This window comes from Tyto alba, unplaced genomic scaffold, assembly GCF_018691265.1.
Source record: "Tyto alba isolate M040663 unplaced genomic scaffold, T.alba_DEE_v4.0 Super-Scaffold_12, whole genome shotgun sequence".
NCBI lineage: Eukaryota > Metazoa > Chordata > Aves > Strigiformes > Tytonidae > Tyto > Tyto alba.
In genome coordinates this window covers 1,704,197-1,729,379 of record NW_024881274.1, presented here as the reverse complement: position 1 = coordinate 1,729,379, position 25,183 = coordinate 1,704,197, and the positions used below count along the sequence as shown (strand labels likewise).

Here is a 25,183-nt window from a genome sequence, read left to right as displayed (position 1 = left end):
CTGTTCCTTACGCAGGAGGTCACAGCTTGTGCATCCCTCCCTCCCTCCATCGCAGCATCCCCTCCATGCAGAGCTTCACCCCTTCTCACAGACAAGTCCTTTACCCTTAGAATTGTTTTATTACCAGTTCTGCTTTAGATTAAACAGGCCTTCGGTTTATAAAAATAATGTATACAAATTAGCAGTTGCTGTTTTACATTTCTGGCTTAAAGGCATTTATAAGTTACACATTCATTTCCCTTCCCTCCCCTTCGAGCTTGTGTGTGATACCGAGCCGGCTGGTGCTTAGCATCTTAATTACAGCAGGAAGCAGGCGCTGGTCTGGCTTATTACAGCAGGGACTTACCCTGGTCTAAAAGCTGGGGCTAGCGAGAATGTACACGGCAGCCACGCGTCCCTGCAGCAGGGCGAGCGGGGGCCGTTTGGGGAAGTAAATGCGTTCACAGGTGAATTGCGACAGTGCGTGGGTGGGATTTACTGAGCAGCAGCAGGGGCAGGGGAGGAACGCTGTCCAGTGCGTTATTCGGAGGCTTGCGCAGGTCCCCAACCCCTTTCTCCTGCGTGGTTCCAGCAGTGACCCTGCGGCGTTTCGGGATGCTGGGGTCTGCTCAGGGGCTGGAGGCTGCCGAGCACCTGCATGGCGCATCCTGCAACCGCTGGCTAACGGGGAGCAGCCTCCTGCTCCCCCGGGGCTGATGGTCCCTGTTGGCTTGGAGAGGCTCCAGCCCCGACAGTGGAGGCAGGTGCCGGGGATGCAGGTGGGCAGAGCTAGGTACTGCCTCGCAGAGACTCGAGGACAGTAAATCCTTGGCCCTGCTGCTGATGCTCGTAGCTACGGAGCCTCGCCTGCAGCAAGGAACAGCCCACTGCTGCTCACCGCAGCTTTAGGGTCCTGGTGAGACCCCTGTCTCTGGGTGTTCCAGTCCCTGCGCCCATAGCACAGAGAAATTTTAAGGAAGACTTATAAAATCATGGTAAAATAGCACCCCTGCCAGCTCCTGGGGTACGGGAAGTGCCCAGGGTGGGATCTTTGCAGCAGGCTCCTCGCTGGAGAGGAGGCGCAGCCCGTGCTCACTCAGCTTCGCAGCGGAGGAGAACATGGGTCTCAAAGGGCTGGGGGAAAGTGGGGAGAGGTGCAGGGACCGCTGTATCCCTGGCTTCTTACAACCCTCCTCCCCTCCTGCAGCGGGAAATCAAAGGCACCAGCAAGCTGAGGAGCAGGGCACACCAGCGCGCAGGGCTGACCCTGAGACAGGCGTGTGATGGAGCAGCTCCGGGGTAGGGGTGGGGCAGCCCCTCTTTTCCTTCCAGGACAAGCTGGGGCCCATTCTGTGTCCCCCCCCTGCCTGCCCATACCCAGGAGGGTCCCCCAGCCCTGCCGGCCTGGGGGAGAGGAGCTCAGAGGCATTGCTAAGCAAGCACCAGGGGATCCCTGCGCCGGACCCAAGGGCATGCAGGGTGGGAGCTGGCACGCTAAGCGGCTGGAGCAGCTGGGAGCGAGCACTGTCCCTCCGCCCCGCGTCGTCCCGGGCTGACGGGTTGACGTCCTGTGGTCCCGTCTGTGTTGGGAGGATGGTCCTGCCCCGGTCCTGGCAGCTGCAGGGACGGCGCCGGTCACAGCGAGATGTCCGGCGTCGCCTGCAGGCTCTGCCCCGCAGCCCGTTTCTTGGCGCTGCCGCGGCCCTTGTCTGCGCGCCGGTAAGGGTTGTTCCGCAGATCTGCACCAGGGAGGAAGCGCAGAGGCTGGCTGAGCTCCGCTGCGAGCTGGGACCCAGGAGTCACCCCGTTTGGGTACGGACCCCCCACTGCCCAGGAGTCGCCCCGTTTGGGTACGGACCCCCCACCGCCCAGGAGTCGCCCCGTTTGGGTACGGACCCCCCACCGCCCAGGAGTCGCCCCGTTTGGGTACGGACCCCCCACCGCCCAGGAGTCGCCCCGTTTGGGTACGAGGATGCTCAGAAGCCCGATTCTGCACGCAGAGATGGGAGGAGCAGCAGCTACGAACAACCAGCCCGGGGGAGCCCCGTCCCTCGGCTCTTTCAGGGCCCAGCACCGTATCGCGGGGCTGATGCCGTGGTGCCCCAGGGTTGGCTTTCAGCATGGGGCAGAGTCCGGATAATCTGCCACGGAGCCGGAGGTGACGATGGGCAAGAAACCCAGGAGGGTGGCAAAGTCTGGCAGCCCCTGCCTGCGCGGTGCCCCCGGCCCCGCTGCCCCCACGTTACCTACAGAGGACTCTCCTCGTTGAAGCTCACATCGCAGAAGAGCCGGGACGAGCGCTTGCCCGTCCGAGCCGTGAAAGGAACAGTTTTTAGAGCTGAGCAGAGCAATCCAGAGAGACAGCAGGGAGGAAGAGGAGGAGGAGAGAGGAGGAAGAATCAGAAGAGGAGGAAGAGCTATGGGACAGGGCAGGGAGCGCTCGGCACTTTTGCCACATGGGATGGGAAGGTGCTACAGGTGGGTTTGGTCCCCACAATGGGGCTCAGTGGCCCTCCAGCTCCAGGCTGTGACAGCCCCCCACAGCCCCCCCATCATCGAGGGTCTCCCCGCTGGCACCAAGCGCTGGGTCTGCTGCCGGGGGGAAGGCCCAGCCGCTCACCTGAAATAATGTCCTCGATGGCCCCATCTTTCCCTTCGTAGATGAGCGGCTCCTTCACCATCTGCTTCTTTTTCAGCTCGGCGATCATGTCCATCTGCTGCCGCCTGGCTTTCTGGATGGGCAACTGTGGTTGGGGACAGTGAGGGGTGAGCGGCGTGGCCTCCTACTGCACCCCAAAGGAGATGGGGTGCCCCCACCTTCGCCCCCCACCCGGCTCTCCCCCACCAGGACCAGTTTTGCCCATCCCCACCACGCAGCCCTGGGGGCTGGAGTGGGGCTGCCCCTCCAGGACAGAGGGACACGTGGGGCACCTTCACCTCAGGCTGGTCCTCGCTGCCGAGGGGGCCGGATTCTGCCTCTCTGGCCACGGCTTCTTGTTTCTTCCACAGCTCGATGTCCTGCTCTGCTTTCTTGGGAGAGATGCAGGGAGGGTGTGCTGAGTGGGGGGGTCCTGCTGCAGGAGCACAGTCCCCACTTCTTCCCCCCCCCAGCTCACCCCCAACACAGCTCCAGCATCTCTGACCACCCCAAAGGGCAGCACTGAGCCCCAGGGTCTCCCTGTCCCGTGAGCCCCCAGCCTCATGTGTGGCTTCTTCTGGTTACCCCAAAGTGGGGTCAGACCCCCCCCCAAGAGACCAAGTCCTCTCCCAACACCAAGAAACAGGGCACCCCCCACCCCCTCCTACCTTGTAGGCTCTGATGAAGCGCATGAACACAGGGAAGAAGGTGGTGGGGGGACTGGTCTTGGGGTTCTCTCCAAAGTACTCCACAGCTGACTCATATGCCTCCTGCGGTCAGAGACACCCCGATCTGGGGGGCTGGAGCCGGGCAGCAGTGGCCACTGCCTCCTTCCAGCCTCTCCCACCTCGGAATCCCCCTCCATATCCCCCTCCAGCTCCTGGGTCTCCTGCTGGAGCCACGTCCCAACTGGGACCCTCTCCCACGGGGCAGAGGTGTGAGCAGAGGGCACCCCGAGGTATCTCCATGCAGGGGTGGGGTGACCCAAACCTGCCCCACGACCCTCCCCACTACCCCCAGCACCCACCTTGGCGGTTTTGCTGTCAGCCTGCAGCTTCTCCATCACCTCTGTGTTGACCTTGAGGAAGTCCTTGAGCACCAGGCTGTCATCCTGCCGCATGAACTCCTTGCGGGTCAGCTCCATCCCCTGCTGCAGGCTCCGCACGTCCTGCAGCACGCTGTCCAGGGAGACTGCGGGGAGGGCGAGCGGCGTCGGGGTCAGGGCAGGCTCAGAGAGCCCCCGCACCGGGGCTGCAGCCTGCGGCCACCCCCCCAGCCCGGCGCCCACGGGTGCTACCTGTGCCCGCCTTGTCGAGGAAGTGCAGCTCGGTGTGGAAGCCGGTCAGCTCAGGGTACTTCTCCATGATCACCCGCACCAGGTAATGCAGCAGCGTTTGCTTGCGGTCCGTCGACTTCATCTCCAGGAGCTGGGAGAGAGCAGCGTCGGCCCTGACCTGCATCCCACCACCCCACCTCACCCCTGCTCAGGGCAGGCTCTGCTGGCCCCCCATCCCCACGGCTCATCCTGCATCCCCCCATCCCCACGGCTCATCCTGCATCCCCCCATCCCCACGGCTCATCCTGCATCCCCCCATCCCCACGGCTCATCCTGCATCCCCCCATCCCCACAGCTCATCCTGCATCCCCCCATCCCCACAGCTCATCCTGCATCCCTCCATCCCCACGGCTTGTCCTGCATCCCCCCATCCCCACGGCTTATCCGGCATCCCTCCATCCCCACGGCTCATCCTGCATCCCCCCATCCCCACAGCTCATCCTGCATTCCCCCATCCCCACGGCTCGTCCTGCATCCCCCCATCCCCACGGCTTATCCAGCATGCCCCCATCCCCACGGCTGGTCCTACATCCCTCCATCCCCACAGCTCATTCCGCATCCCTCCATCCCCACGGCTGGGCCTTGCATCCCTCCATCTCTCCATACCTGGTCCCCGCATCCTCCCAACCCCACACCTAGTTCTTGTGTATCTCCAACCCTTTAGCTCCTCCCCCTGCCTCTCCAACCCTGTAGATGGTCCCTTCACCCCCCCATCCCCACAGCTGATTCCTGTGTCCCTCCATCCCCATGGCTGGTCCGTGCAACCCTATAACTGCTCCCCATGCCTCGCCAAACCCTACAGATGGTCCCAGCACCCCTCCATCCCCACAGCTGAACCCCCATGTCCCTCCATCCCTATAGCTGTTCCTTGCATCCTTCCCTCCCCACAGCAGGTTCCCATGTCCCTCCCTCTCTACAGCCAGCCGTGTCCCCTCCATCCCCAGGGCTGGTCCCCGGGCGGTGACAGTGCTGCCGTGCACCGGGCGGCCCCGCGCCGACCCTACCGCGTCGAGGCTCTGCAGCCGGAAGCCGTAGGCTGCCCCGCGCTTGCTGCTGTTCATGTAGTTCCCAAAGGCCAGGACAATCTGCAGAGACACAACAGCTGGGGGACACAACTCGGCACCAGGGGGTAACCCCGGGGTGGGGGTGGGGGGCACAGTGCCTGCACGCACCCTGGCAGCACCCTGCGTGCGCCCGGCCCAGCCCGACGTCCCCCCATCAGGACCACCACCCCTCAAACTCCTCACCTCGAGGATGTGGCGCAGTTTGCTGGAGGACTTGAGGGACATGGAGGCGGCGATGATGGCGTTGAGTTGCTGTGGGTGGGAGGAGAAGCGTGTGAGTCTCGCTGCAGGATGCCACCCCCCTCGCAGCCTGCCACCCACAGCCACCCCGTGTCCCCCCCAGCGCCCACCGGCATGAGCAGCTGCGCCGTGTCGTTGAAGTTGCCCAGGAAGATCATGACGTTCATGCGCTCGGCCAGGCGCGGGATCTTGCTGAAGCGGATCATGAACTGGTCCTCGTCTGAGAGCTCCTCCGGTGGCTGCTGCTCCCGCTCGAACCTCCCGATGAGCGTCCGCTCGTACTCAGTGGGCAGGAAGCGCAGCAGCAGCTCCAGAAAGTCGAGGCTCAGGGCTTGCTGGTCGTACCTGCAGGTGGTGGGAAACCCCCAGTGCAGTCAGAGCCTGCAGCAGGTCCCCCAAACCCTTCCTGTCACCCACGGCTGGTCCCCATCTTCCCTCCATCCCCATGGCTGGTGCCATCACTCCTCCAACCCCAGCACACCCCGCACCGTCCTGACCCCTCGGTGTAGCTGGGCTTGTGCCCGACCTTCTCTCTCCAAGGGGGGACACACTCACGTCTCGATGGCTGTGCAGATGTCCTGGATGCTGCGGCCGCCCTTGCGGAGGGTGATGGCCAAGTTCTTTGCTCGGTTGGACTCCATGAGGGTGACCTTGCTGGGAGCCTTCTGCGTGGCCTTCACCTTGAGGGCACTGATGTCCAAGCCAGGGCCTTGCGCCTTGGTCTTGAATTGCTCCTCAAAGTCACTCATGTCCAGCTCCTGTGGGGACACAGGGATGAGGGTGTGGTGGAGAGGTGACACAGGACATCTGGGACAAGGACGGGGCCAGAGGACCGGGACAAGAGGGAGAGGAGTGAGAGGATGAAGATGGAGCATTGGGATGAGGTCAAGTTAAAGAGAAGAAGATGGAGCAAGGGGAGAAGGACAGGGACAGGATGAGGGGACGGAGAAGGGGTGAGGGGACCAGAAGATGAAGATGAGGAAGAAGACACGGACAGGATGTGAGGATGAGGATGGAGCCAGGGGACAAGGATGGGGTGACAGGAGATGCACAGCAGATCCCACGTTGACCCTCACTGTGGTGCCAAGGAGCTGCTCCAACCTCCAGCTCCTCCAGCTGACACCACGGGTCACCGTGACGGGTCACCACATGACACCACGGGTGGGTGCAAGGTGGACACGGGGGGGCAACCGCAGCGGCACAGACTGAGGCACTGGCCCAGCCCAACGCCCTGTGCTCAGACCCCCCCTGACCCCCCCGTGTCCTCACCTGCAGCACCTTCTCGTCGTTGAGCTCGGTGAAGACGGTGCCATCGATCTGGCTCGGCTTCAGTGCCACCCAGTTGAAGATGGGCATGCGAAACTTGGTCTGGATTGGCTTCTTCACCTTCACTGCGGGGTGACGGGGGGAGGGGGGGGGACACACACACGACACGTCACGGAGTGGGGGGATCCCAAACCCACCCCAGGGAGCCCCCAGCCCTTGCCTGGGAGTCATCCCTACCATCCCTGGGTCACACTCACCTGAACCGCCAGCAGTGGGGGGGGGACCCAGCCCGGCTGGGAGCTCCCCACCGAGGGGTGGAGGGGGTGGAGGGGGGGGGACAGGGCCCTCCAGCCCCCCCGGGAGCGGCGGGGGTGGGGGTGGCACTTGCGCACCCGGGAGTGGAGGGGCTGGGGGGGGGGTGGTGCCTGCGGGCAGTGGGGGTGCGGGGGGCAGCGGGGGTGCGGGGGGCAGCGGGGAGCTGGGCTCAGCCCCTGGCAGCGGTGGGGGTGGGGGTGGAGGGGGGGGGGCCAGGGGGGCGGCGGGTGCTGCTGGAGGAGCGGGAGCATCTGCAACAGAAAGAAGACGTGAGTGAGATGGGGGCATGGCAAAGGCTGCCATCACGTTTCCTCTGCCACCGAGTGCGTCTGCGTCCCTGGGCACGTCCCTGCGCCCCTGCCTGCGCTTCTCTGCCCAGAGACACGCCGCCACCCCTCCTCCCTGCCAGCTGTCCCCACCGCGAAGGGGACATCGTGGGCTGCCACCATCCCCCCCCCACCCCGCACCCGTGGTACCTGTGCCGGTGGCATCTCCGGTAACCACGGGGGCTGCTGGGGTTTCTATGACAACGGGGACAATTTCGATGGCGACGTCTCCGTCGGGCCCACGCAGGATCTGCACCAAGCCCTTCTCCTCCAGCTCCGCCAGCCGCCGCTCCAGTGCCAGCCGGTAGCACTCCTGGGGCTGCGGGGCCGGCGGGCTGGGTGGCCGTGGTGGGCTCAGCTGCTCCTGCAGTGGTGACAAGCCCCGGCACATCACTGGTGTCCCGCTGCTCCCCTTGAACCCCAGTCCCCCAGTCCCCCAAACCTTCCCCCAGCACCGTAGCACCCACGGGTGCTCACCCGCAGCGCCTCCAGCTCCCGCCGCGCTTGGCTCAGCTGCTTCTCCAGCTCCGCTATCTTGGCCATGGAGTCGTTCTCTGCATCCTGCAGCTTCTCCGTCAACTGCGGGGGGGGGGACACAAGGCAACGTCACTGAGCCCTGTCCCTGTCCCTCCCTCGGGGCTGGCGTCAGCAGCTCCTGCCCACACGCCCACGTCCCACCTGGCTGACGTGCTCCTGCAGCTCCTCCATGTGCTCCAAAACCGCTGTCTTGGTCTCCGAGTCCTCCAGCATGGCCCCCACGTCGAAGACGTTGTCCAGGTAGGCTTGGATCTGCACCTGCAGCTTGTCGCTCTCGGTGAGACGGAGGGTCTGCCGGGGGACAGCCGGTGGCACCGTCACGGCCGGTGGTACCTCCCCCCCCCCACCTCCAGCACCCACCCACCTCATCGCCAGGGGCTCAGCACCCGGGCGGTGCAGCATCACCCACCTCCAGGTAGTGGTCCAGCCCCAGGTGGGTGAACTCGTACTGCAGGAAGACGCGGAAGTTCATGTTCTCCACCGAGTGCACCACGATGTTGATGAACTGCATGCAGGCTACCTGCGGGACAGGCACAGGCTCAGCGTGGCTACCAGCACAGCACAGTGGCCTGGTAGTCCTTGGGGACACGGCGCCCCAGGGACTGCGCAGTGGATCGGTAGCCCTCGGGGGCATGATGCCCCTGGGGAACGCCCGGTGGTTTCACAGCCCTGGGGACATTGGGACCGGGGGAAGGACCAGCAGCTCGTAGGGGACACGATGGCCTGGGGACAGCACAGCAGCTTGGCAGCTCCTGGGACATGGCACCCCCAGGACAGCCTAGTGGCTTGGCCACCCTCGGGGACAGCAAAGCACCAGCCCCGCCAGCCACTCACCATGAAGTCGATGTTGGTGTCCTCATTTCGGAAATACTCCATCAGCTTCTCAAAGCGGTTCTTCTCCCCGCAGACCTGGGGTGGGAGCAGGGGGCTGAGGGCCAGGAGGGACACGGCCCCAGGGTGGGCACCCAGGGGGGTGGCAAGGCAGGAGGCGCCCACCGGCGATGCCATCCCAACCCTGATGGGTGCTGCCTGGCACCTAGTCCAGCTGGGACATGTCCCTCAGGACACGCACTGGCACGGGGACATCAAGCCCAACGGCTGGAGCATCCCCAGGAGAGTCCCAGGACGGGTGTTTGCAGGATGGAGGATGCCCTGGTGATGCAGGGCTCTACCACCCATACGGAAACTGAGGCACAGACTCAGCCAGAGCATGGGTGTCAGTGTAGCCCTGCTGGACTCACCTCCTTGAAGTTGTCGAAGGCGGCCAGGATGATGTCGTGGCCACCTCGGACCAGGCAGACGGCGGCCAGCAGCTCCAGCACCAGCGCCTTGGTTCTGCGGAGACACGGGGCGCAAGGGGGTCAGGGCCATGGGGCGGGCAAGGGGACAGGGGACAGGGGACAGGTCCTACCTGGCATTCTTGTTGTTGAGGCTCAGGGTGATCTCGTTGACACAGGCTGGGTGGTTCATCACCAGGCTAAAGCCAGACTTGGCAGAAAAAGGAGCATTAATGGGGCTGTTCACCTGCCTGTCCCCGCCCCGGGGATGCCCCGGGACCTTGGGACATCCCCATGCCACGTCCCCACCAGACGTGAGCTTGAGTGAGGAGGTCTCAGAGCAAGGGGGATGGAGAACGGGTCCCACCCCAAAACCCTGACCCCGAAGACGGCACTGCCAGGGGCTGGAGACATTTGGGGAGCCCCAGGTGGGTCCCCGAGGACCTGGTAGTTCACCTGGTAGTTCATGATGGCGCGGAGGCACATGATGCAGACGTGGACGTCGTCCTTCTGGCTGACGAGGCGGGAGTTCCTCAGCGCCTTCCTGCTATGTGAGGGGTTCAGCCTGGGCAGGCGAGAGGGCGGCTGAGCGGAGGCTGGAGGGGTGGCCGGGGTGGGGGGGGGGGGGGGGGGGGGGGCGGGCAGCGCAAGCTGGGAGGGGGCAGCGCATGGGTGGGTGACAGCAGCGGGGTGGGAGGATGGGACATGACACCAGAGGACCCAGGCGGTTGCGTCCCCGTGGGAGTGACCCCCATGTCTGTGCCACCTAAAAAGCCCTTGGGCTGGCGGGGTGATGGGCTGGCGGGGGTGGGATGGAGGGCGGGGGGCCCCTCGTGCGCACGGGTGGTCTCGGAGGCTCACCGGGGCGGGTAGGAGCTGCCGGGTGACCTGGGGCTACTGTCCCCATCGCTGCCCGGGGCGCCGCGGGGGAGGCTGGGCTGGACGTGGCGGAGGAGGGTGAGGATGTGCTGGTTCGAGAGGCAGCAGCTGGAGGCGCGTTAGAGCCTGCAGGACAGGAGGGAGAGACGGGGCTCCCGCGTCGCCCCTGGGACACCCGGCCTTGGGGACACGGGTGGGGGGGGACAAGGACTGGGACCCCCTGCCACGTCACTCCTGACCTGTCCCTGCAGCTGGGGTGTGTGTGTGTGTGGGGGGGTGACACCACGGCTCCTCCGGAGCTGCTGGCAGGCAGCGAGGGACCCCCACGGTCCCCGGGGTGCCACGTTACGGCTCCCGGGGTGACCTCCTGGGACCACCCCCCCCTGCCCACTGGGGATGCCCCGCAGGCACCGTCCCCAGTGCCGGTGACCGGCAGCAGGGTGTCCCTGTCACCCCAGCGCCCTGGCCCCGTCACCTACCGTCAGCGCGTCCCCCGGCAGCGTGCAAGAGAAGAGCGGGGTTAGAAGGGGGCTGCGGGGCGAGCGGCACCAAGCGAGAGCCACCGGCCACCGGCTATGGGGGGGGTGAAGGGGGGGGGTAGGGGGGGCGCAGGCCCGTTCCTCCGCCATGGTTTTCAACTGTGGGGATGCAATTTGCACCCCCCCAAAATCTCAAGCACCTCCGATTTTTGCTTATTCATGGCTTTTACCTAAAGCAGCCCACAACGGTCACGGAGCCGGGCTGGGGGGGGGGACTGTCACCACGGGGATGTGGCTTTGTGTGTGTCCCCCCCCACCCAAACCACTGCTGGGGACCCCTTTTTAGGACCAGGCCTGCGTCTCCCTGCCGAGCCCCTCTCCGAGCACGGCGTGGCCGGGGGTGCAGCGAGGCAGAGAGCGGGGGGGGGGGCGGTGAGGGGGGCGCACGGCGCGGGGAGAGGGGGGGGCACAGGGCGGGACGTGGGACCCCGCGTTACCTGACGGTGAGGTGCCGCACTTTGGAGGCGCCCTGGGTGGGGGACGAGGAGTTGCTTTTGCTCAGGTCCTCCAGCGACCGCTCCAGGCCCTTGCCCTTGTCGGAGCCTGGGCTGCCGTTCTCGGCGCTCTCCATGTCGTACCTGGAGGCCCGGGGGGGACGTGGGGACGGGTGAGATGTGGCACCCTGCTATGGGCAGGCACGCCCCCCTTGGGGTCCCCAGGACGGGGGAGGTGGGCACAGAGGTGTTGGGGGTGCTCTGCTCCACCCCGGCCATGGAGCATCCTTAGCTCCATCAATCCGATGAGGGGGGAGAGCACCCCCAGGGACCCCCCCCACCCCAGGCCCGCCGGGTCCCAGGGGAGGCTGATACCGGCCTGGGGGAAGGGGGACCCGGTGGGGACGTACGTGACGGAGCACTGGGCGAAGGCGAGATACTCCAGCAGCACGTCCAGCCCGTTGTTCTCCTCGTTGAGGAACTCCTGGACCCAGCTGGGGGGGGTGCAGGGGGTTAGCAGGCTCCGCCATCCCTCCTCCTCCTCCCTTCTCCCCCCGGCAGACCCTCAGCGGAGCCGCCGGGGCCAGAGGTCCCCAGTGAGGGTGGGACACACTGGGGACATGAGGCGGCACCATGAGCTGGCACCTGTCCGAGGCAGGTGGGTGCCGTGGTGACCCCCGATGCGCAGGGGACGCAGCCCGAGGGCTCCACTGCCACCGCTGCCACCATGACAGGACAGCCTGGCCCTGGGCGGGGGGACCATGGGCACCCATGGCTCAGCACCCACCACACCACGGTGGGTCGGGGCACCCAGGGTGGGGGCCAGGGTCCATCCTGGCACCTAGAGGGTACCAGAGATCCCAAAGGGGGTTCAGGTTCTACAGCACCCACAGCACAGCCGGCTCCCATCCTCCCAACAGAACCACCCCAGAGGGGCAGGATGAGGCCCCCAGCTTCCACATCCCACTGTGACCCCCACAGCCAGAGGCCACCAGCATGCCAGTCCCTGTCCCAGCAGTGCCGGGGACAGCAGCAGCGGCTGGGTGACAATGAGGACACCCTGATCCTTACCCAATGTAGTTGGTCCTCAAGGAAATCTCCAGCTCCCGGAGCACCTGCGTTGACTCCTGCACTCGCCTCTTGAACTGTGGAACAGGGAGAGTCGTTGGCACTGTCCCCGCACCCGATCTGGGATGGGGACAAGGCGGGCAAGGGGGAGCCCTCACCTTCCTGCTTACGCCACCCGTGTCCAAGTAGCTCTTCAGCTTCTGGATGTAGGCTGACGGTGGGTTTTTCACCTGGAAACGCTCCTACAAGCCCCAGAGAAAGGATGAAACCGGGCCACCCACCTGCAGCATGGGGACGTGCCACTGTCCCCGCAGCAGCCACAGTGTCTCTGTCCCCACCCCAGAGCTGCATCAGTGTTTAAGAAGGTTAATAAGGCGCTGTATTGCTAACGGAGATGGATGTTGGCACTCGGCATGTCCTGGGTTGGTGCCCACACCGTGAGTGGCAGCTGGGGACAGTGATGGCACCGGGGACACCACGACGCCCAGACCTCACCTGGTCACAGATGAGCTCCCACTTCTTCTCATTGTCGTACTGGTTGAGCAGCTTCATCTTGTCCGGGGGCAGGTTCATGGTGTTCTGTGGGGTGATGGGTATCAGGGCTGGGGGTCACCCCAAAAACACCCGCCGGGGCTGTAGCACCTGCTGCTTGCCCAGCACCTGGTGTCCTTGCTCAGCAGTGGGATGATGGGGACACTGGTGGGATGATGGGGACACCAGTGGAGGGATGGGGACACCGCCATTCCCAGGGTGTTGGCACCCCACCAGCCATGGACCCATCAGCAACGTCCCCTCCTGGGGGTCCCCAAGGTGGAGGGCAGGGGGTGTTAGTGGGGAACAGGAGGAAAAACTGGAACCGTCCATCCATGTCATGAGTGCTCAACGCTCCTGGCCTCAGCCAGCTCAGTTCTGGCAGAGCCACTTGGGGTGAGGGACGGGGACACAGGCTGGTGACACAGAGGAGGAACCCAGGAGTCTGGGCCCTGCTCAAGGGTGACGGTCACGTCCGAGTCCCCTCGCTGCGGGCGCAAGACAAGCCCGGCTGGTGAAATCAGTGTTTCTTTAGAGACATGATATCAGGTCAGGGTCTGGCATGTCACCACATCCCTCTGTGCCACCGTTGCACAACCCTGTCCCCCGCCGCCCCCCCGGGGCCGCCCCGGCAGGACGTGACGTGGTTTCCGCTCCCCGAACGGCACGAGGCAGCTGCTGAAACTGCTCCGCGCCGCGGCCGGGCACTCCGGGGGGCCCCGGGTGCAGCTCCTGCCCCTGGGGTGCTCGGGGACATGGCGGGTCCCTGAGGGACACCACGGGGTGACCGGCTGAGCCTTTCATGGGGCTCCCACTGTGGCCTGGGCCATGCTGGGAGCTCAGCTTGGGTCACAGGTGATTTATTTTCCCCAAAAAAAAACATTTCTTGGTGATCTGGCTCCTAGAGAAAAGCAGGAGCTGCTGCTCGCTTGGAGAGCCCAAGCAAGCTGGCGTGATGGAAGCAATACACAGCCCCAAGTCACCCTTAATCTCCAGTTTTGGGGTCCCGTGATGTTGAGGATGGGGACGTGGGGTGCATGCACCCCTGGGACACCCACAGCCTCGGGGAAAAGGAGTCTCACAGGGGTTTGGTTGCCCACAGAGAAGCAGTTCCAAGAGGAGAGGTGCCACAGTGACGGGCAGGAGCGGAAACCTCGCCGCCCGCCTCACCAAGGACCTGTCGAGCTGCTTTCGCAAGAAACCAAAACCAGGAGATGTGGGCGGAGAGGAGCCAGCACTCGGCTGGATTTAGTCAGGGGACGGCTCGGCAGGGAGGGTAGAATTAGGCTGCGGGGTCAGAAATAGGCTCATTGTGAAGCCACCGGGGCTGCACTGGGGCTGCCAGGTGGGTCCCGGGATGGGCAAGGTGGCAGCAGCACCTGGATGTCCCCTTTGCTGGGAGCCCTGTCCTTGTGGTCCCCGAGCTGCCATCCTTGGGGTGGGTGAGCCCCTCCAGGAGAGTCAGACCAAGGGACAGGGCCGTGCTGAGAGGGACCACACACCCAGACACCCCACCCAGGGCTCCGGCAGCACCCGTGGCACCCTCCGTGGGCAGAGAGGGGATGGTGGCACCTGCCATGCTGACCACCTCTTCCAGGGACCATGTGTAGGACCTGGAAAAACCAGGACCAAGCGTCACCAGTGGGACAGGACCTCCTGTGGGTTCCCCACCCACGAGGATGCAGGCAGGGTGGGGGGATGCTGGGGATGTCCCTGCGGAGGTGGCTCTGCCACCGAGCCCTGCGGTCCCTTCCTCGCAAGCAGGGCTGGGCCGGGTGGCAGGATGTGGCACAGTTGGGGTGCAAACTGGGCGGTGGCTGCGTCCCACCACGGCCCCGGGTGGGCACGTGATGCCGGGGGGGAGGAAGTGGCTCCACTGTGGTCCCCGGCATCAGCCAGTAGCGCAAAGAAACTGGTTCTCATTTCCTGCTGGGGAGGGGGGGACCGGTGCTGTGGGAGGTGTGGGGCAGGGTGAGTGATGTGGGTCCGGGTGGGAGATGTGGGGCAGGGCAGCAGCTGAGCACCCTGGAGGTGGCAGAGGACTTAGTCCTCCTCCTCTTCCTCCTTGGGGGATGAGGACAAAGGGGCCACGAGGACTTCCACAGCAGCCACATCCCACCTCCCATCATCCAGCACCCAGCACCCTTGTCCCACCCCAGCGTGGGGCTTCCCCATCCTCCCCCCTCAGCCTGCTAGCAGTGTCACAGCCCACCACATTACAGAACAGATTTCACCAAATGTCCCCCACCAATCCTCCTGGGACAGGAGGTGCCCACAGTCTCATCCCACCCTTGCCCAGCACCAGGATGCGGCCGGCTGAGACCCCCCACCTCAGCCAACACCAGCCACGAGGTTGAGCTGGGCTTTACCCTACACCTAAAACTAAGACTGGGGGGAGGCAAAGCAGCACCTACATCATTTTCCGGTACGAAAAGACCTTTTCTTATCGCAGCATCCGCAGCGCCGAGGCTGCTGCCGGCGGGGTGGGCCGGAGCTATTTTGGGTGTCAGACACCTTCTTTTTGTTCCACACACGAGCAGACAGAGCTGAGCAGAGCCAGGCTCTGCACCAAAACCCAGCGCAAAAGATTCAAAGCATCCTTTACGGAAGTATTTGCTCTGAAAAACACCGCCTGGCTTGAGTGAAAACCAGGCTGAACCCGGGGAGTGTTGTTTCTGGGGCACGTGGGGGATGTACATCCACGGAAAGGGGATGGAAAGCCTCGATGGCACACGGCACAGGAGAGCATCCTGGTCTGGACACCGGGTACCAACCCTGCCCGCTGCAGGGGCGGGCCAGAGCAGCCCAGAGATGGCGGTTTAGGGGCTTCCACGGACTGGTTGGCCACGGCAAGGATTAACGTCACCGGGTGCCTGGGCTGGCAGCCGAGGGACCATGCCACTCCCGGGATGCTCCGTCTCTCGTGGCCATGGTGCAGGATGCTCCCACCCAAAGGGGTTTGGGACACGCCAACCCCGCAGCGCCAGCCCTCCCATGGTGTCCCCTCCAGGGACCCTGACTGCCACCGGACCCGTCCTCCTGCCTCTTCCCCAGGCTCAGTGCCAGGCACCCGGCAGGATCAGGCCCACCCAGGGCTCTCCCAACCCCCAGCATGCAGCAAGCCGGGCTGGGTGACGCTCCCAGGACCAGCTCATCCCCTCAGGGAGTCCCTGGGTCCGGTCCCAAACCCACCATGTGTCAGGCAGGGACAATTTGGTGGAGGAGCAGACAGATCCCCACCGATGGCCAGATCCTGCTGCGAGGGTGGCAAGGAGCAGCTAAGGGATGAGCGGCCGCTACTGCCTGCTGCTCCTGGCTCTATTTTAAGAACAAGCAGAAGCTGCTCTCGGCACAGGCTGGGGAGATGAGCCTGATCCAGCCACAGCACCCACACCCCTGCCGGGTGCCTGCCTGCCCACCCTGCGCCCACGCATGGGGGGGTCCCTGCGCTGAGGTGGATCCCTAAGTCATCCAGGGTCGGATCCAGGCATACCGGGGGGATCCCAGTGCCAGGATGCCCCCCTCATCCAGCCAGGGCCGGATCCAGCCACATACAGCACCTCACAGCCCATCTCCCTTCCTCTCCAGGGCACATGTCCCCGTGGGGACACCCCACCACAGCCCCCAGGTACCCAGCCAGGCCCACCCGCCGTGCCGGGGCCGGGCTGGGGACGGCTCCAGCAGAAACCCCAGTGTCAGTTTTCTTTCCCAGTTGAGCCGAGGCTGACACCACAGCCACGGCTCGCTGGTGACCGGTCCCACTGCTGGGGCCAACAGAACATCTGCAAACATCTGCAAACATCTGCAGCAGTGACGTTTGCTGCCCTCTCCTCCAGGTCCCGAGAGAAGCGGCAGCAAAGCCCCTGCCAGCAAAACCCCCTGTCCCCATCAGCCCCTGTCCCCAAGGCTCCAGCCAAACCTTCCCAGCTATTTTTGGCATCACCTCCACCACACCCTCGACTCACAATTTCATTTATATATTCCCAATCGCTACCTCTTAATGGGCAAAGTGGGGAAAAATAAATCCCAGCTGCTCCAAGTGGAGCATCTGAGCATCCCCGTCCTGGCCGCAGAGATGTTCCCCTCTGCTCCATCCCCAAGAGCCACCTCGGCACATCCCAAACCACTTGGCACTGGGACAACCCTCCCGTCACTCTGCCAAAGTGGCATCTGCCACAGTGCCCTAGCTGGGAAGAAGCCAACTTTTGGGGAATAAAACTAAACTCCCCATTTCTTGGCATGTGACGGATTTATCCATCCCCTTCCTGGTGGCAGTTTGAATCCCCTGGGCTCTGCCATTGGCTTTTCTGCCAGGCTTTGCTCCACCAGCTCTCCCAGGTTAGGATGTCCAGCCCAAAACTGGTTTGTACCAATGTGCTCTCCCAGCATCGTCGTAGCTGTGACAACATATCAGATCTGGTTTGTGCCCCACTGGGAGATTCCCAGCCCATCACTTCCTGCTCCATCACTGATCTCACAAGCTCAGGAGGTGAAAAAATGGAATTCTGAGTCAAGGAACATGGTTGGGGACCCCCCCGCCGTCCCTGTCCCCTCTGGGGGTCCCACTGCCCCTCCAGCCATGAGAAGGGGGAAGGGAACCTGCGAAAGGAGGAAGCGAGATTGGGACAGCTGATTTCACAAGATGCCTGGTTCCTGTCTGGTCCAAACCCAGTCCCTCTGCGTCCCCCCCAGCTCCCGGGAAAGAGCTTTCCCTTGGGATGGACGAGCTCTGGGTGGCAGCGAGGGTGTGGAGCAGCGTTTTCCCCTTTTCTGATTGTGTTTTGGCTTAGGATTTCCAACCTGCTGCCACCCAGCCAGTGGAAAGCACCGTTTCCTGAGGCCTCGCAGCAGCAGCGGAAGCACCCCGAGGTCCCTGGCCACCCGTCCCCTCCTGCCACCGCCGCTGCGGCACCCAGGAGCCATCACAGGCACCGACGCCCAGCTCAGCTACCCCCCGCACCCACGGCGATGGGTGTCGCACAGCAAAGCCCCATCCTTGGGGATTTTGGGGGTCCCACGTGGATCCCCACCTTGCAAAGCCCTTCGCCATCGTCCCGCCGCGGCCGCACCGAGCCGGAGCTGACGCTGTCGGCGGCAGGGAAACGGCTCCGGCTGTGATCCCCATCCCCAAATAATCCTATAAACACCACGAGATAAAAAAATTTTCCAAATAATTTGTGCTCGGGGCTGGGGTGGTGGATCCCACCGAGCGGATCCCAGCATGCCGGCATCTGTGGGAGCTTTTGCCCGCGGCTGCTCCCGGCGCAGGGTTGGCAAACGGGCTCCGTCTCCCGCCGAGGGGTCAAGGGATTAAAGCAGCAAATTTTTTTCCCACTCCCAGCCTGACCCTCTGTCATGGAGCGTTTTTGGGGAGGGCACGGATACGGGATGGAGTGTGCCCCGGCTGCCGTGGTGGGACCGTGGCCGGCTCAGCGCGAAGGTCACGGCCGGCCGGCCCTGCTCAAGGACAGCGGGGAGCAGGCAGGAGCTTGATCCCCCCGCAGCTCCGGGTGCCTCAAGGAGCTGACATCCCCCGGGAACGCGGCTTCGGCATCGCCTGCTGCTCACCCCACGGCCGGGCCGGGGAGGCCGGCGGCGATGCCGGGGGGTTGGGGGGGGGTTTCCCGGGGGAGAACGGCCTCGAGGAGGATGAAGAGGAGGAGGAGGAGGAGGAGGAGGAGGAGGTGAGCCGAGCACTTCGCCAGCCGCAGCACCGGCTGCCTGCAGCACACGCTGCCGGCTCCCCGCCATGGCGGAGCGTCCCCGCCAGCCCGAGAGCCGGGGTCACCCCAACAGTTTGGGGCTGGATCTCCGCCCCCCCCCCGCCCCGCTCCCTGAGAGCTCCGGGGATGGGGGGGGGGGGGGGGGGATCCCCCGGGCAGGAGCATCCCCCAGCAGAGGCGAGGCGGGAGACGAAACATTATTATTACTAATTATTATGACTAATTCTTATTAATAATTAACCAGGAATCAAAATAACAAAATAGAACACTCAGACATCACCGTCGTACAGTCCAGTAAAAATACAGCGATGCCAAGGAGCGGCCCCGAGGCGGGGCGCCCCCGCAGCCCCCCCCCCGCAGCCCCCACTCACCAGGACGCGGCCGAAGCGCTCCTCCAGCTCGGCGGCGCCGGGCATGGGCTGCCGGGCGGCCGGGGGGGCGGCGGCGCTGGGGGGGGGCCCCGGGAGCCGGCACTCGCGGCCCTCCCGCCCCGCAGCCCCCCCCTCCATGCCCCCGGCCGCGTTGCCCATGGCGGGGGGCGGGAGGGACGGAGCGGCTGCTTCGGGCTCGGGCTCGGGCTCGGGCTGGGTGGGGGTGGGTTTTCTTTCCACACACACACCCCCCCCCCTCCCCGCCCCGCTTCTCCGCCGCTGCTCTTCGGCGTTTGCAACTTCTCCGGGGCGTTATTGCGCTGTAAACGCCTCCCCCCCACACCCCCCCCCGCCTCCCCCCGCCCCGCGGGCAGGGCTCCGCCGGCCCCGGCCCCGCGGCCGGGAGGCGGCCCCGGCACCTGCCGCCCGGGCTCAGCACAGCCTTAATGGCATCGGGCTTTATTTTATTTTATTTAAAATTTACTTTCATTTTATTTAATGATTTTTTAATATTTTTTATATATTTATTATTTTATTACTTTTATTTTTAAATGTATTTTATTATTTATTTTAATTTTAATTTCAATCTATTTTTTATACTTTTTATTTTTTATGTTATTTTATTTTTTAACGTATTTTAATTTATTTAATTTTCTTATTTATTTTATTTACTTTTTAAAAATTATTTTTGGCTTTACTTCATTTAAAATTTTTACCTTATTTATTTTATTAATTATGTTAATTTATTTCCTTTTAGATTTTATTTCATTAATTTATTTTTTTCAGGGGCAGATGGGAGCAAGGGGGGCAGCCAGGAGGTGTTGGGCTCCCTCCCCTCTTCCTCTCCATCCCCACCTCGGCCACCCCAGGAGGGAGAGCTGAGGCTGAGCAAACTCATTACACCCCTGGCCGGCTCACCCTGGACAGGGGACCTCTGGAGTGTGTGACCCCAGGTCTGGGGGCTCCCCGGGTGGGGACCCATCCCAGTGCCAGGGCTGGCGTGGTGCGGGCAGGGGACAGCCCTGCCCGCAGGGACAGACCCTGACGGCCCCGGATGCTCCCGCTTTGCCGCTGGGCCGGGATAAAGCCGGACGAGCAGAACCACCTCGCCCACGGGTGCCGTGGGCTGGGGCACGCGGGGACGGCACTTCCAGGGCAGCCGCGGCGCCCAGCACCTTGGGCAGAGCGCGCCCGCGCACGCCGGGGACGCGGCGGCAGTTTCACCCCGTCGGCACGCAGCTCCTGCCTGCTCCCCGTCTGCACAGGGCAAGGCTTCTCCCCGCAGCGTCAATAACTGCAGCTTTGAACCACTGCCAGGACATGAAGCGCACTGAGATCTGGCAAGATTCAGCGAGATTTGCTGAGATTTGGCGAGATTCGGTGAGATTTGCTGAGATTTGGCGAGATTCGGTGAGATTTGCTGAGATTTGGCGAGATTTGCTGAAATTTAAGATTTGAGGAGAGATCTGCTAAGGGACAGGTGGAAGATGGATCCAGATGGGACCCTGGGACCCCCAGGATCCGCTGTGGTCCAGAACCCCCCGTGCAGCTGTGGGGCCAGACACCAGCGTTACCGAGTCCATCTGGCTCTCGTGGCATCTCCTGTTCGGCAGGACCTACCGAGGTGTTGGTCCCGCAGAGACCAGGGGAACGCGACAGACCTGTTCTGCCAACCTCTCCCGCCCCCCCGCAAACCCCAAATCCCAGCCGGGGGACGCGAGCAGGCAGCTGCCACCGATTCCCGAGCTGCCCTTGGCGCGATGCTGCGTCCTCCCCAACCTCTCTGGGGGTTTGGGAGGTCGGGGAGGAGCCGCGGGTGGCTCAGCAGCACCGAAATTGGGGTCACCCACATTTGGGTTCGTTCTGATTTTCCGAAGCTCAATTTTGCAGTTGAAACCTCTTTGTTTCATTAAATATTTCAGCATCTCATTAAATATTTTGCATTTAATTCCCTGATCCTGGTTTTTAAGGGAAGGCCTTGCGACCCTTTGCGGGGACGGGGACAGGCACCCTGACCCAGTCCCAGAGGTGTGCCCAGGAGGGCAGATGCCACCAAGATCAGGGCTTTCACCCAGAGCTGTCCCATGCCGGGGACAGGCTCTGCTATGGGGCAGAGGGGTTGTGGGGACCCCAAGGTCTGGATTCGCCCATGAGCATCCTGCCTGCATGCTGGGGTGAAACCTGAGTGCTGTCAGAGCACCCACGTTCGTGCTGGCAACACCTTCCTGACCACAACTGGAAAAGGGGCGCGAGGACCTTTCTTGATGGGAAGCACCAGTGTTGGGGTCCCAGCTGGGAATGTAGGGTAGGAGTGGAGACCCCACACAGGAGACCCAGCGTGGACTAAGCCCCAGGGGAGATGGGTGCTCGAACAGGCCCCGGGCTGCCTGCTGGGCCAGGCAGGGCCAGGCTTTGATCTCAAAGGTCCCACCAGGACCCTCCTGACCTGGGGTGGGATGCCCCATGTCAAGGGCAAGCGGGATCGGAGCAGCAGGCAGGGCTGGGCAGGGTGGGGCTGACACGAGGGACGCGAGGCCAACAGTACCATCTCCTGGCCGTGGGGAGGGCTGCGATGATGGGATGAAGGCCGTGAAAGCAGGGTGTAAAATGGGGGCTATGCTGTGGGGAGGACAGGGCTTGTGGTCCCCTTTGCACCAGGAGGTGTTTCACGAGGGATTTGGGGTCGCATTAATCCCCGTGGGCACGGGACTGAGCTGCAAAGAGGGAGCCCAGGTCTGGTTTTTGGGCTGCTGGAGGTCTTTGGTGCAGGTTGGACAGGGTAGTCCTTGCACCAGCGACACCAGGAGGACAAGGAGGGGGAGCATCCTGCTCACTCCTCCTCTGAACCCCAGAGACTGAGATGCCTCCAGACACGGTTGACCAGCCCGAGTGCCGGTGGTCCCGTGGTCGGGGGACTTCTTGGCTCTTACCTGCTCTTCTCTTGGGCCAGCCCTGCACAACCCATCCTGGGTGCTGCACCTCGACATGATGGTTGTTGAGCTCCTGCGACCATGAAGAGCCTCCTGACCCCCCAGAACCTGGCTGGGACCTGGCCACGCCCTTTGGGAGGTGAGGGCACCCCACTTCGCTCGGGGAGCTTTGCCGAGAGACGGGTGCATCACAACTCAGCTATTACTGATGTGCCTTCATCACTTACAGCTTCTCTCTTCCTCCAACTGCCTTTGCAGCTGTTGCTACCAAGTCCTCGTACTCTCGTGTCTTCTCTCCTTTCACCACTTTTCTGGTGTTTGACCTGTGATACATGAAGGTCTTTATCTGACAATTCAAATTACACGGTGGCTTTTTGCTCCCTGATGTAATAGTCCTTAAAAAATCATTCTAGATATGACGTGTTCAAATAACCGTCTTCAATATATGCCCAGGGCTATTTTTTTTTACATTAAGGTTGACTTCAGACTCAGGTTTGTTTTTTTAATTCATTCCAATTCCTAAGCAGGAAATCATACTTTTATGGTGTTTTCCCCTGAATTTGCAGGTCCACAACAAAATACTGTCTCTTGGTGTTAGAGCTACCCAGGCAATATTTCCTTGTCCAAATAAGCATTCCTAGACCTGGGTTGTGCAGCTCAAAATAAACCCAAGATCATCATGATAATTTGGCACTGAAGGATAAGGCTCCAGAATCTCAAGGGTATTTGGACAGCTGACCCCACCTCATGTGCCTCCGAGGAGCTGGACTAGGGGCACCTGGTACAGGGAGGGAACCGTTCCTCAAGGTTCCCCAAGGGCATCGCTCTTCCTTTCTGCCTGGATGGAGAATTTCTGATGATCTGAGGACCTACTCGGAAATTGTGTGGCTGAAGTGAAGGTCAACCTAAGAGTCTTTCTTGATGGAAGAATCAAGATCTTAATTCCTTTGCCTCTGAGATGCTGAGATTGGATTTCTATTTTCAGTGCTGCTGAATTTCTCAGTGGCTATAATGAGTTCCAGGTATAACTCCACTCTTCATTTAGTCCACTGCTTTCTCAAGTGCACATTTTAATGTATTAAGCCATGGGAAGCACTGGAAGGAAAAGAAATGTGTGCCTTCTGTCAGTAAATCAGCTTCTTCTGTATGTAAATCAGTTTTTACAGTATAAAATACAGGATTATAGGGAGAAAGCTGATGTCTGGAGTCCTGGGACATGGATTTTCAGGGCTGCGAGAAGTTTGGAAAACATATAAAGATAAACATAGTTCCCAAGCAGAAATATTTTGGTAATGTCACATGGTAAATAGCTCATCAAGGGATTGATTATACGTAACTTAGTGTTTGCTTATCATCTGCAGCTTGAAGGCATTCAGCTTTGTCCCCAAGGGATATGTGCGAGTTCAGAGTTTGTGTAACAAGGAAAACACAGGACAGAAACGGGTAAAAATTAGGATATGATGTGTGTGAATATCAAAAGGAGAGAGGAGGAGAAAGAGGTTCCTCAGCCTCCCTCTGTTCCTCTGAGAAGTGAAAACACGTGTCATGGATAGAATATGGAATATTTTTGTTTGTTTATTTGTTTCTAAAGAGCTTCTACTCCACCTCAGAGCAGTGAATCAACTTTTCCCACTGAAAAGGTGGGAGGATCAGAAGGTAGGTGATGTCTCACGCGGCCATTAAAAAGCCCTGGTCAAACCTTGTGAGGAAGGCATGACAGCGTGCCAAGCAATTAAAACATCGAGGTGGCCTCACCATCATTGTGGGGTCCCCAAAAAGGCTCCCTGTGCTTTGGCTGGAGGTCCATGCACCAGCTTCCATCTGAAGTTCCTTCTTAAGTTGCACTGACTGTTTCCAACAAGGGAAGAGACCACCAAGTCCTGGGTCTGCATGTTACAGCTCTGCCACACCGCAGTGGTCTCCTGCTTCCCGTAGTCAGATGTACCCAGAAGCAGCCAGCAGCTGAGGACGTTATTAGCAGGAGCGGGCTTTGACCACAAAAATTCAGTCAGGCCTGGGTGCTGATAAACCCCGACAGCCGGAGAGTCACTGCCACAATAACGGGACAGGAAGGCAACAGCATCCCTCCCCATTAGCCCCGGAGAAGAGCAAGTAAGAGCCATGAGCTCCCCCAACCAAGGGGCCACAGGCACTCCAGCTGGTCTGCCATCTCCGGAGGCAGCAGGATGCCAAATCCTGATATGGAAACTTCCTGCTGTGGTGGCCATCAGCTTCCTCGAGGGCTCAGCAAACAATCCAAAGGAGGGTTTGTCAGCGGCTCCAGCAGCAGCTCTGAGGGCTGGTGTTCCTTCCCTTCATCTGCATCTCGTGAGTGCTCCTGGCCAGAGTGCTCAGACACATGTCCCCACCGTGGCTGTGAGAGTGAGTGGATTTGGTTCTGTTTAATAAAAATAACACTTTCCTCCTACCCCCTGGTGGCCTCACCCAGTAGGGGTAGAAGAAGAGGAAAAAGGAAGGGTCAAAGCTGTGCCTCGGCTGTGCATTATTTGGCAGAGCTGCACCCTGGCAGCCGGCACAGGGCTGGACCACTCCAACCAGGGCACCTTTGCACGTCCCCCACCGCTGGCACGTGCTGGAGGAGAACAGGCCCCAGCCCAGCTTCAACAGGAGTTGGGTTTTCACAGAATCACAGGACAGCTGCGGTTGAAAGGAACCTCTGGAGGTCATCCAGTCCTCCTCCTGATCCAGCAGATTGTCCAGGATCACTCCTAGGCAGATTTTTTTAATATCTCCAAGAATGGAGAACACACAACCACCCTGGGCAGCCTGTGCCAGTGCTCCATCACCAGTCAAAATCTGTTCAGATGGAACCTCCTGGGTTTCAGCTGATGCCCACGGCCTCTGGTTCTGCCACCCGGCACCCCTGAGTAAAGCCTGGCTCCATGCTCTCTGCACCTTCCCTTCAGGTATTTATGGCTACTGAGGAGATGCCCTTTGAGCCTTCTCTTTAGTCAAGAGTCTCAGCTCCCTCAGCCTTTCCTGAGGTGCTCCAGTCCCTCCATCACCCTTCACTGAACTCTCTCCAGTGTCTCCATGTCTCTCTTGTACTGGGGACCCCAGAACATGACAGTGTCCTCCGGGTGTAGCCTCACCAGTGCTGAATAAAGGGCAGAATCACCTCCCTCCCCCTGTCTAATGCAGTCCAGAACACCATTCGCCTTTGCAGCAAGGGCACATTGCTGGCTGTCCACCAGGACCCCCAGGCTAAGGTGCTTCCCACCTGGGTGTCCCCCAGCACTTACTGGTGCCTGGGGTTGTTCCTCCTCAGGGACAGGGCTGCTCACTTCTTGTTGAAGGAGAGGGGCTCTCAAACACTAATTTCTGCCCAAGCTGCCTCCTTGGGAGGAGGTTGGAGGTCACACAGCAGTTTCTGGGCTCTTTCCAGCTCTGCTTGTAGCAGAGTCTGTCCAGAAATGGAGACCAGAGGCCCTGGGGCTCATCTTGGCTCCTCACATGATGTCAACCCCCCTTGATGGTGAGAGAAGACTCCAAACAAGGTGCCCCAAACAAGGGACACCAAGGGCTGCGGTTGGAGCCATCCCCACTCAGTGCCTGGCCCCAGGGCCAGCATCTTTCTTGGAGAGGACATGAGTGGTGGCCCAGGTAGGGGGAGAGCCTGGTGCTAACTCCCAAAGGGTGCAAACAACTTGGGCAGCTCTTTTCCCACTAAAAATCACTGGGAGAGGTGGGAAAGAAGCAGCACAGGGAG

The 25,183-nt window shown here is 61.7% G+C and overlaps 1 protein-coding gene across 5 annotated transcripts; it reads right to left on the bottom strand.

Annotated features, from left to right (window-relative positions):
- Nucleotides 1–99: 99 nt before the first annotated feature.
- Nucleotides 100–18,843, bottom strand: FMNL1 (formin like 1). 5 transcript variants are annotated; one of them, XM_042787466.1, is made up of 28 exons: nucleotides 18,524–18,843; nucleotides 12,394–12,477; nucleotides 12,057–12,140; nucleotides 11,902–11,975; nucleotides 11,241–11,324; nucleotides 10,834–10,974; nucleotides 9,840–9,965; nucleotides 9,435–9,543; nucleotides 9,113–9,189; nucleotides 8,943–9,036; nucleotides 8,536–8,610; nucleotides 8,111–8,221; nucleotides 7,843–7,992; nucleotides 7,642–7,743; nucleotides 7,315–7,528; nucleotides 6,781–7,089; nucleotides 6,527–6,648; nucleotides 5,813–6,015; nucleotides 5,368–5,602; nucleotides 5,201–5,269; nucleotides 4,958–5,038; nucleotides 3,915–4,044; nucleotides 3,645–3,808; nucleotides 3,286–3,387; nucleotides 2,917–3,009; nucleotides 2,600–2,723; nucleotides 2,226–2,317; nucleotides 1,565–1,718 (listed from the first exon to the last, which is right to left on the bottom strand). In XM_042787466.1, exons 1-27 carry the CDS (start codon nucleotides 18,680–18,682, stop codon nucleotides 2,226–2,228), a joined length of 3,408 nt encoding a protein of 1,135 aa, XP_042643400.1. In that variant the 5' UTR covers nucleotides 18,683–18,843; the 3' UTR covers nucleotides 1,565–1,718. The 5 variants fall into 5 exon arrangements, with proteins under 5 accessions (XP_042643399.1, XP_042643403.1, XP_042643401.1 ...); XM_042787465.1 differs by lacking the exon at nucleotides 2,226–2,317 and having other exon boundaries at nucleotides 100–1,718; nucleotides 18,524–18,842; XM_042787469.1 differs by lacking the exons at nucleotides 2,226–2,317; nucleotides 9,840–9,965 and having other exon boundaries at nucleotides 100–1,718; nucleotides 18,524–18,841.
- Between the last annotated feature and the right edge of the window lie 6,340 nt (nucleotides 18,844–25,183).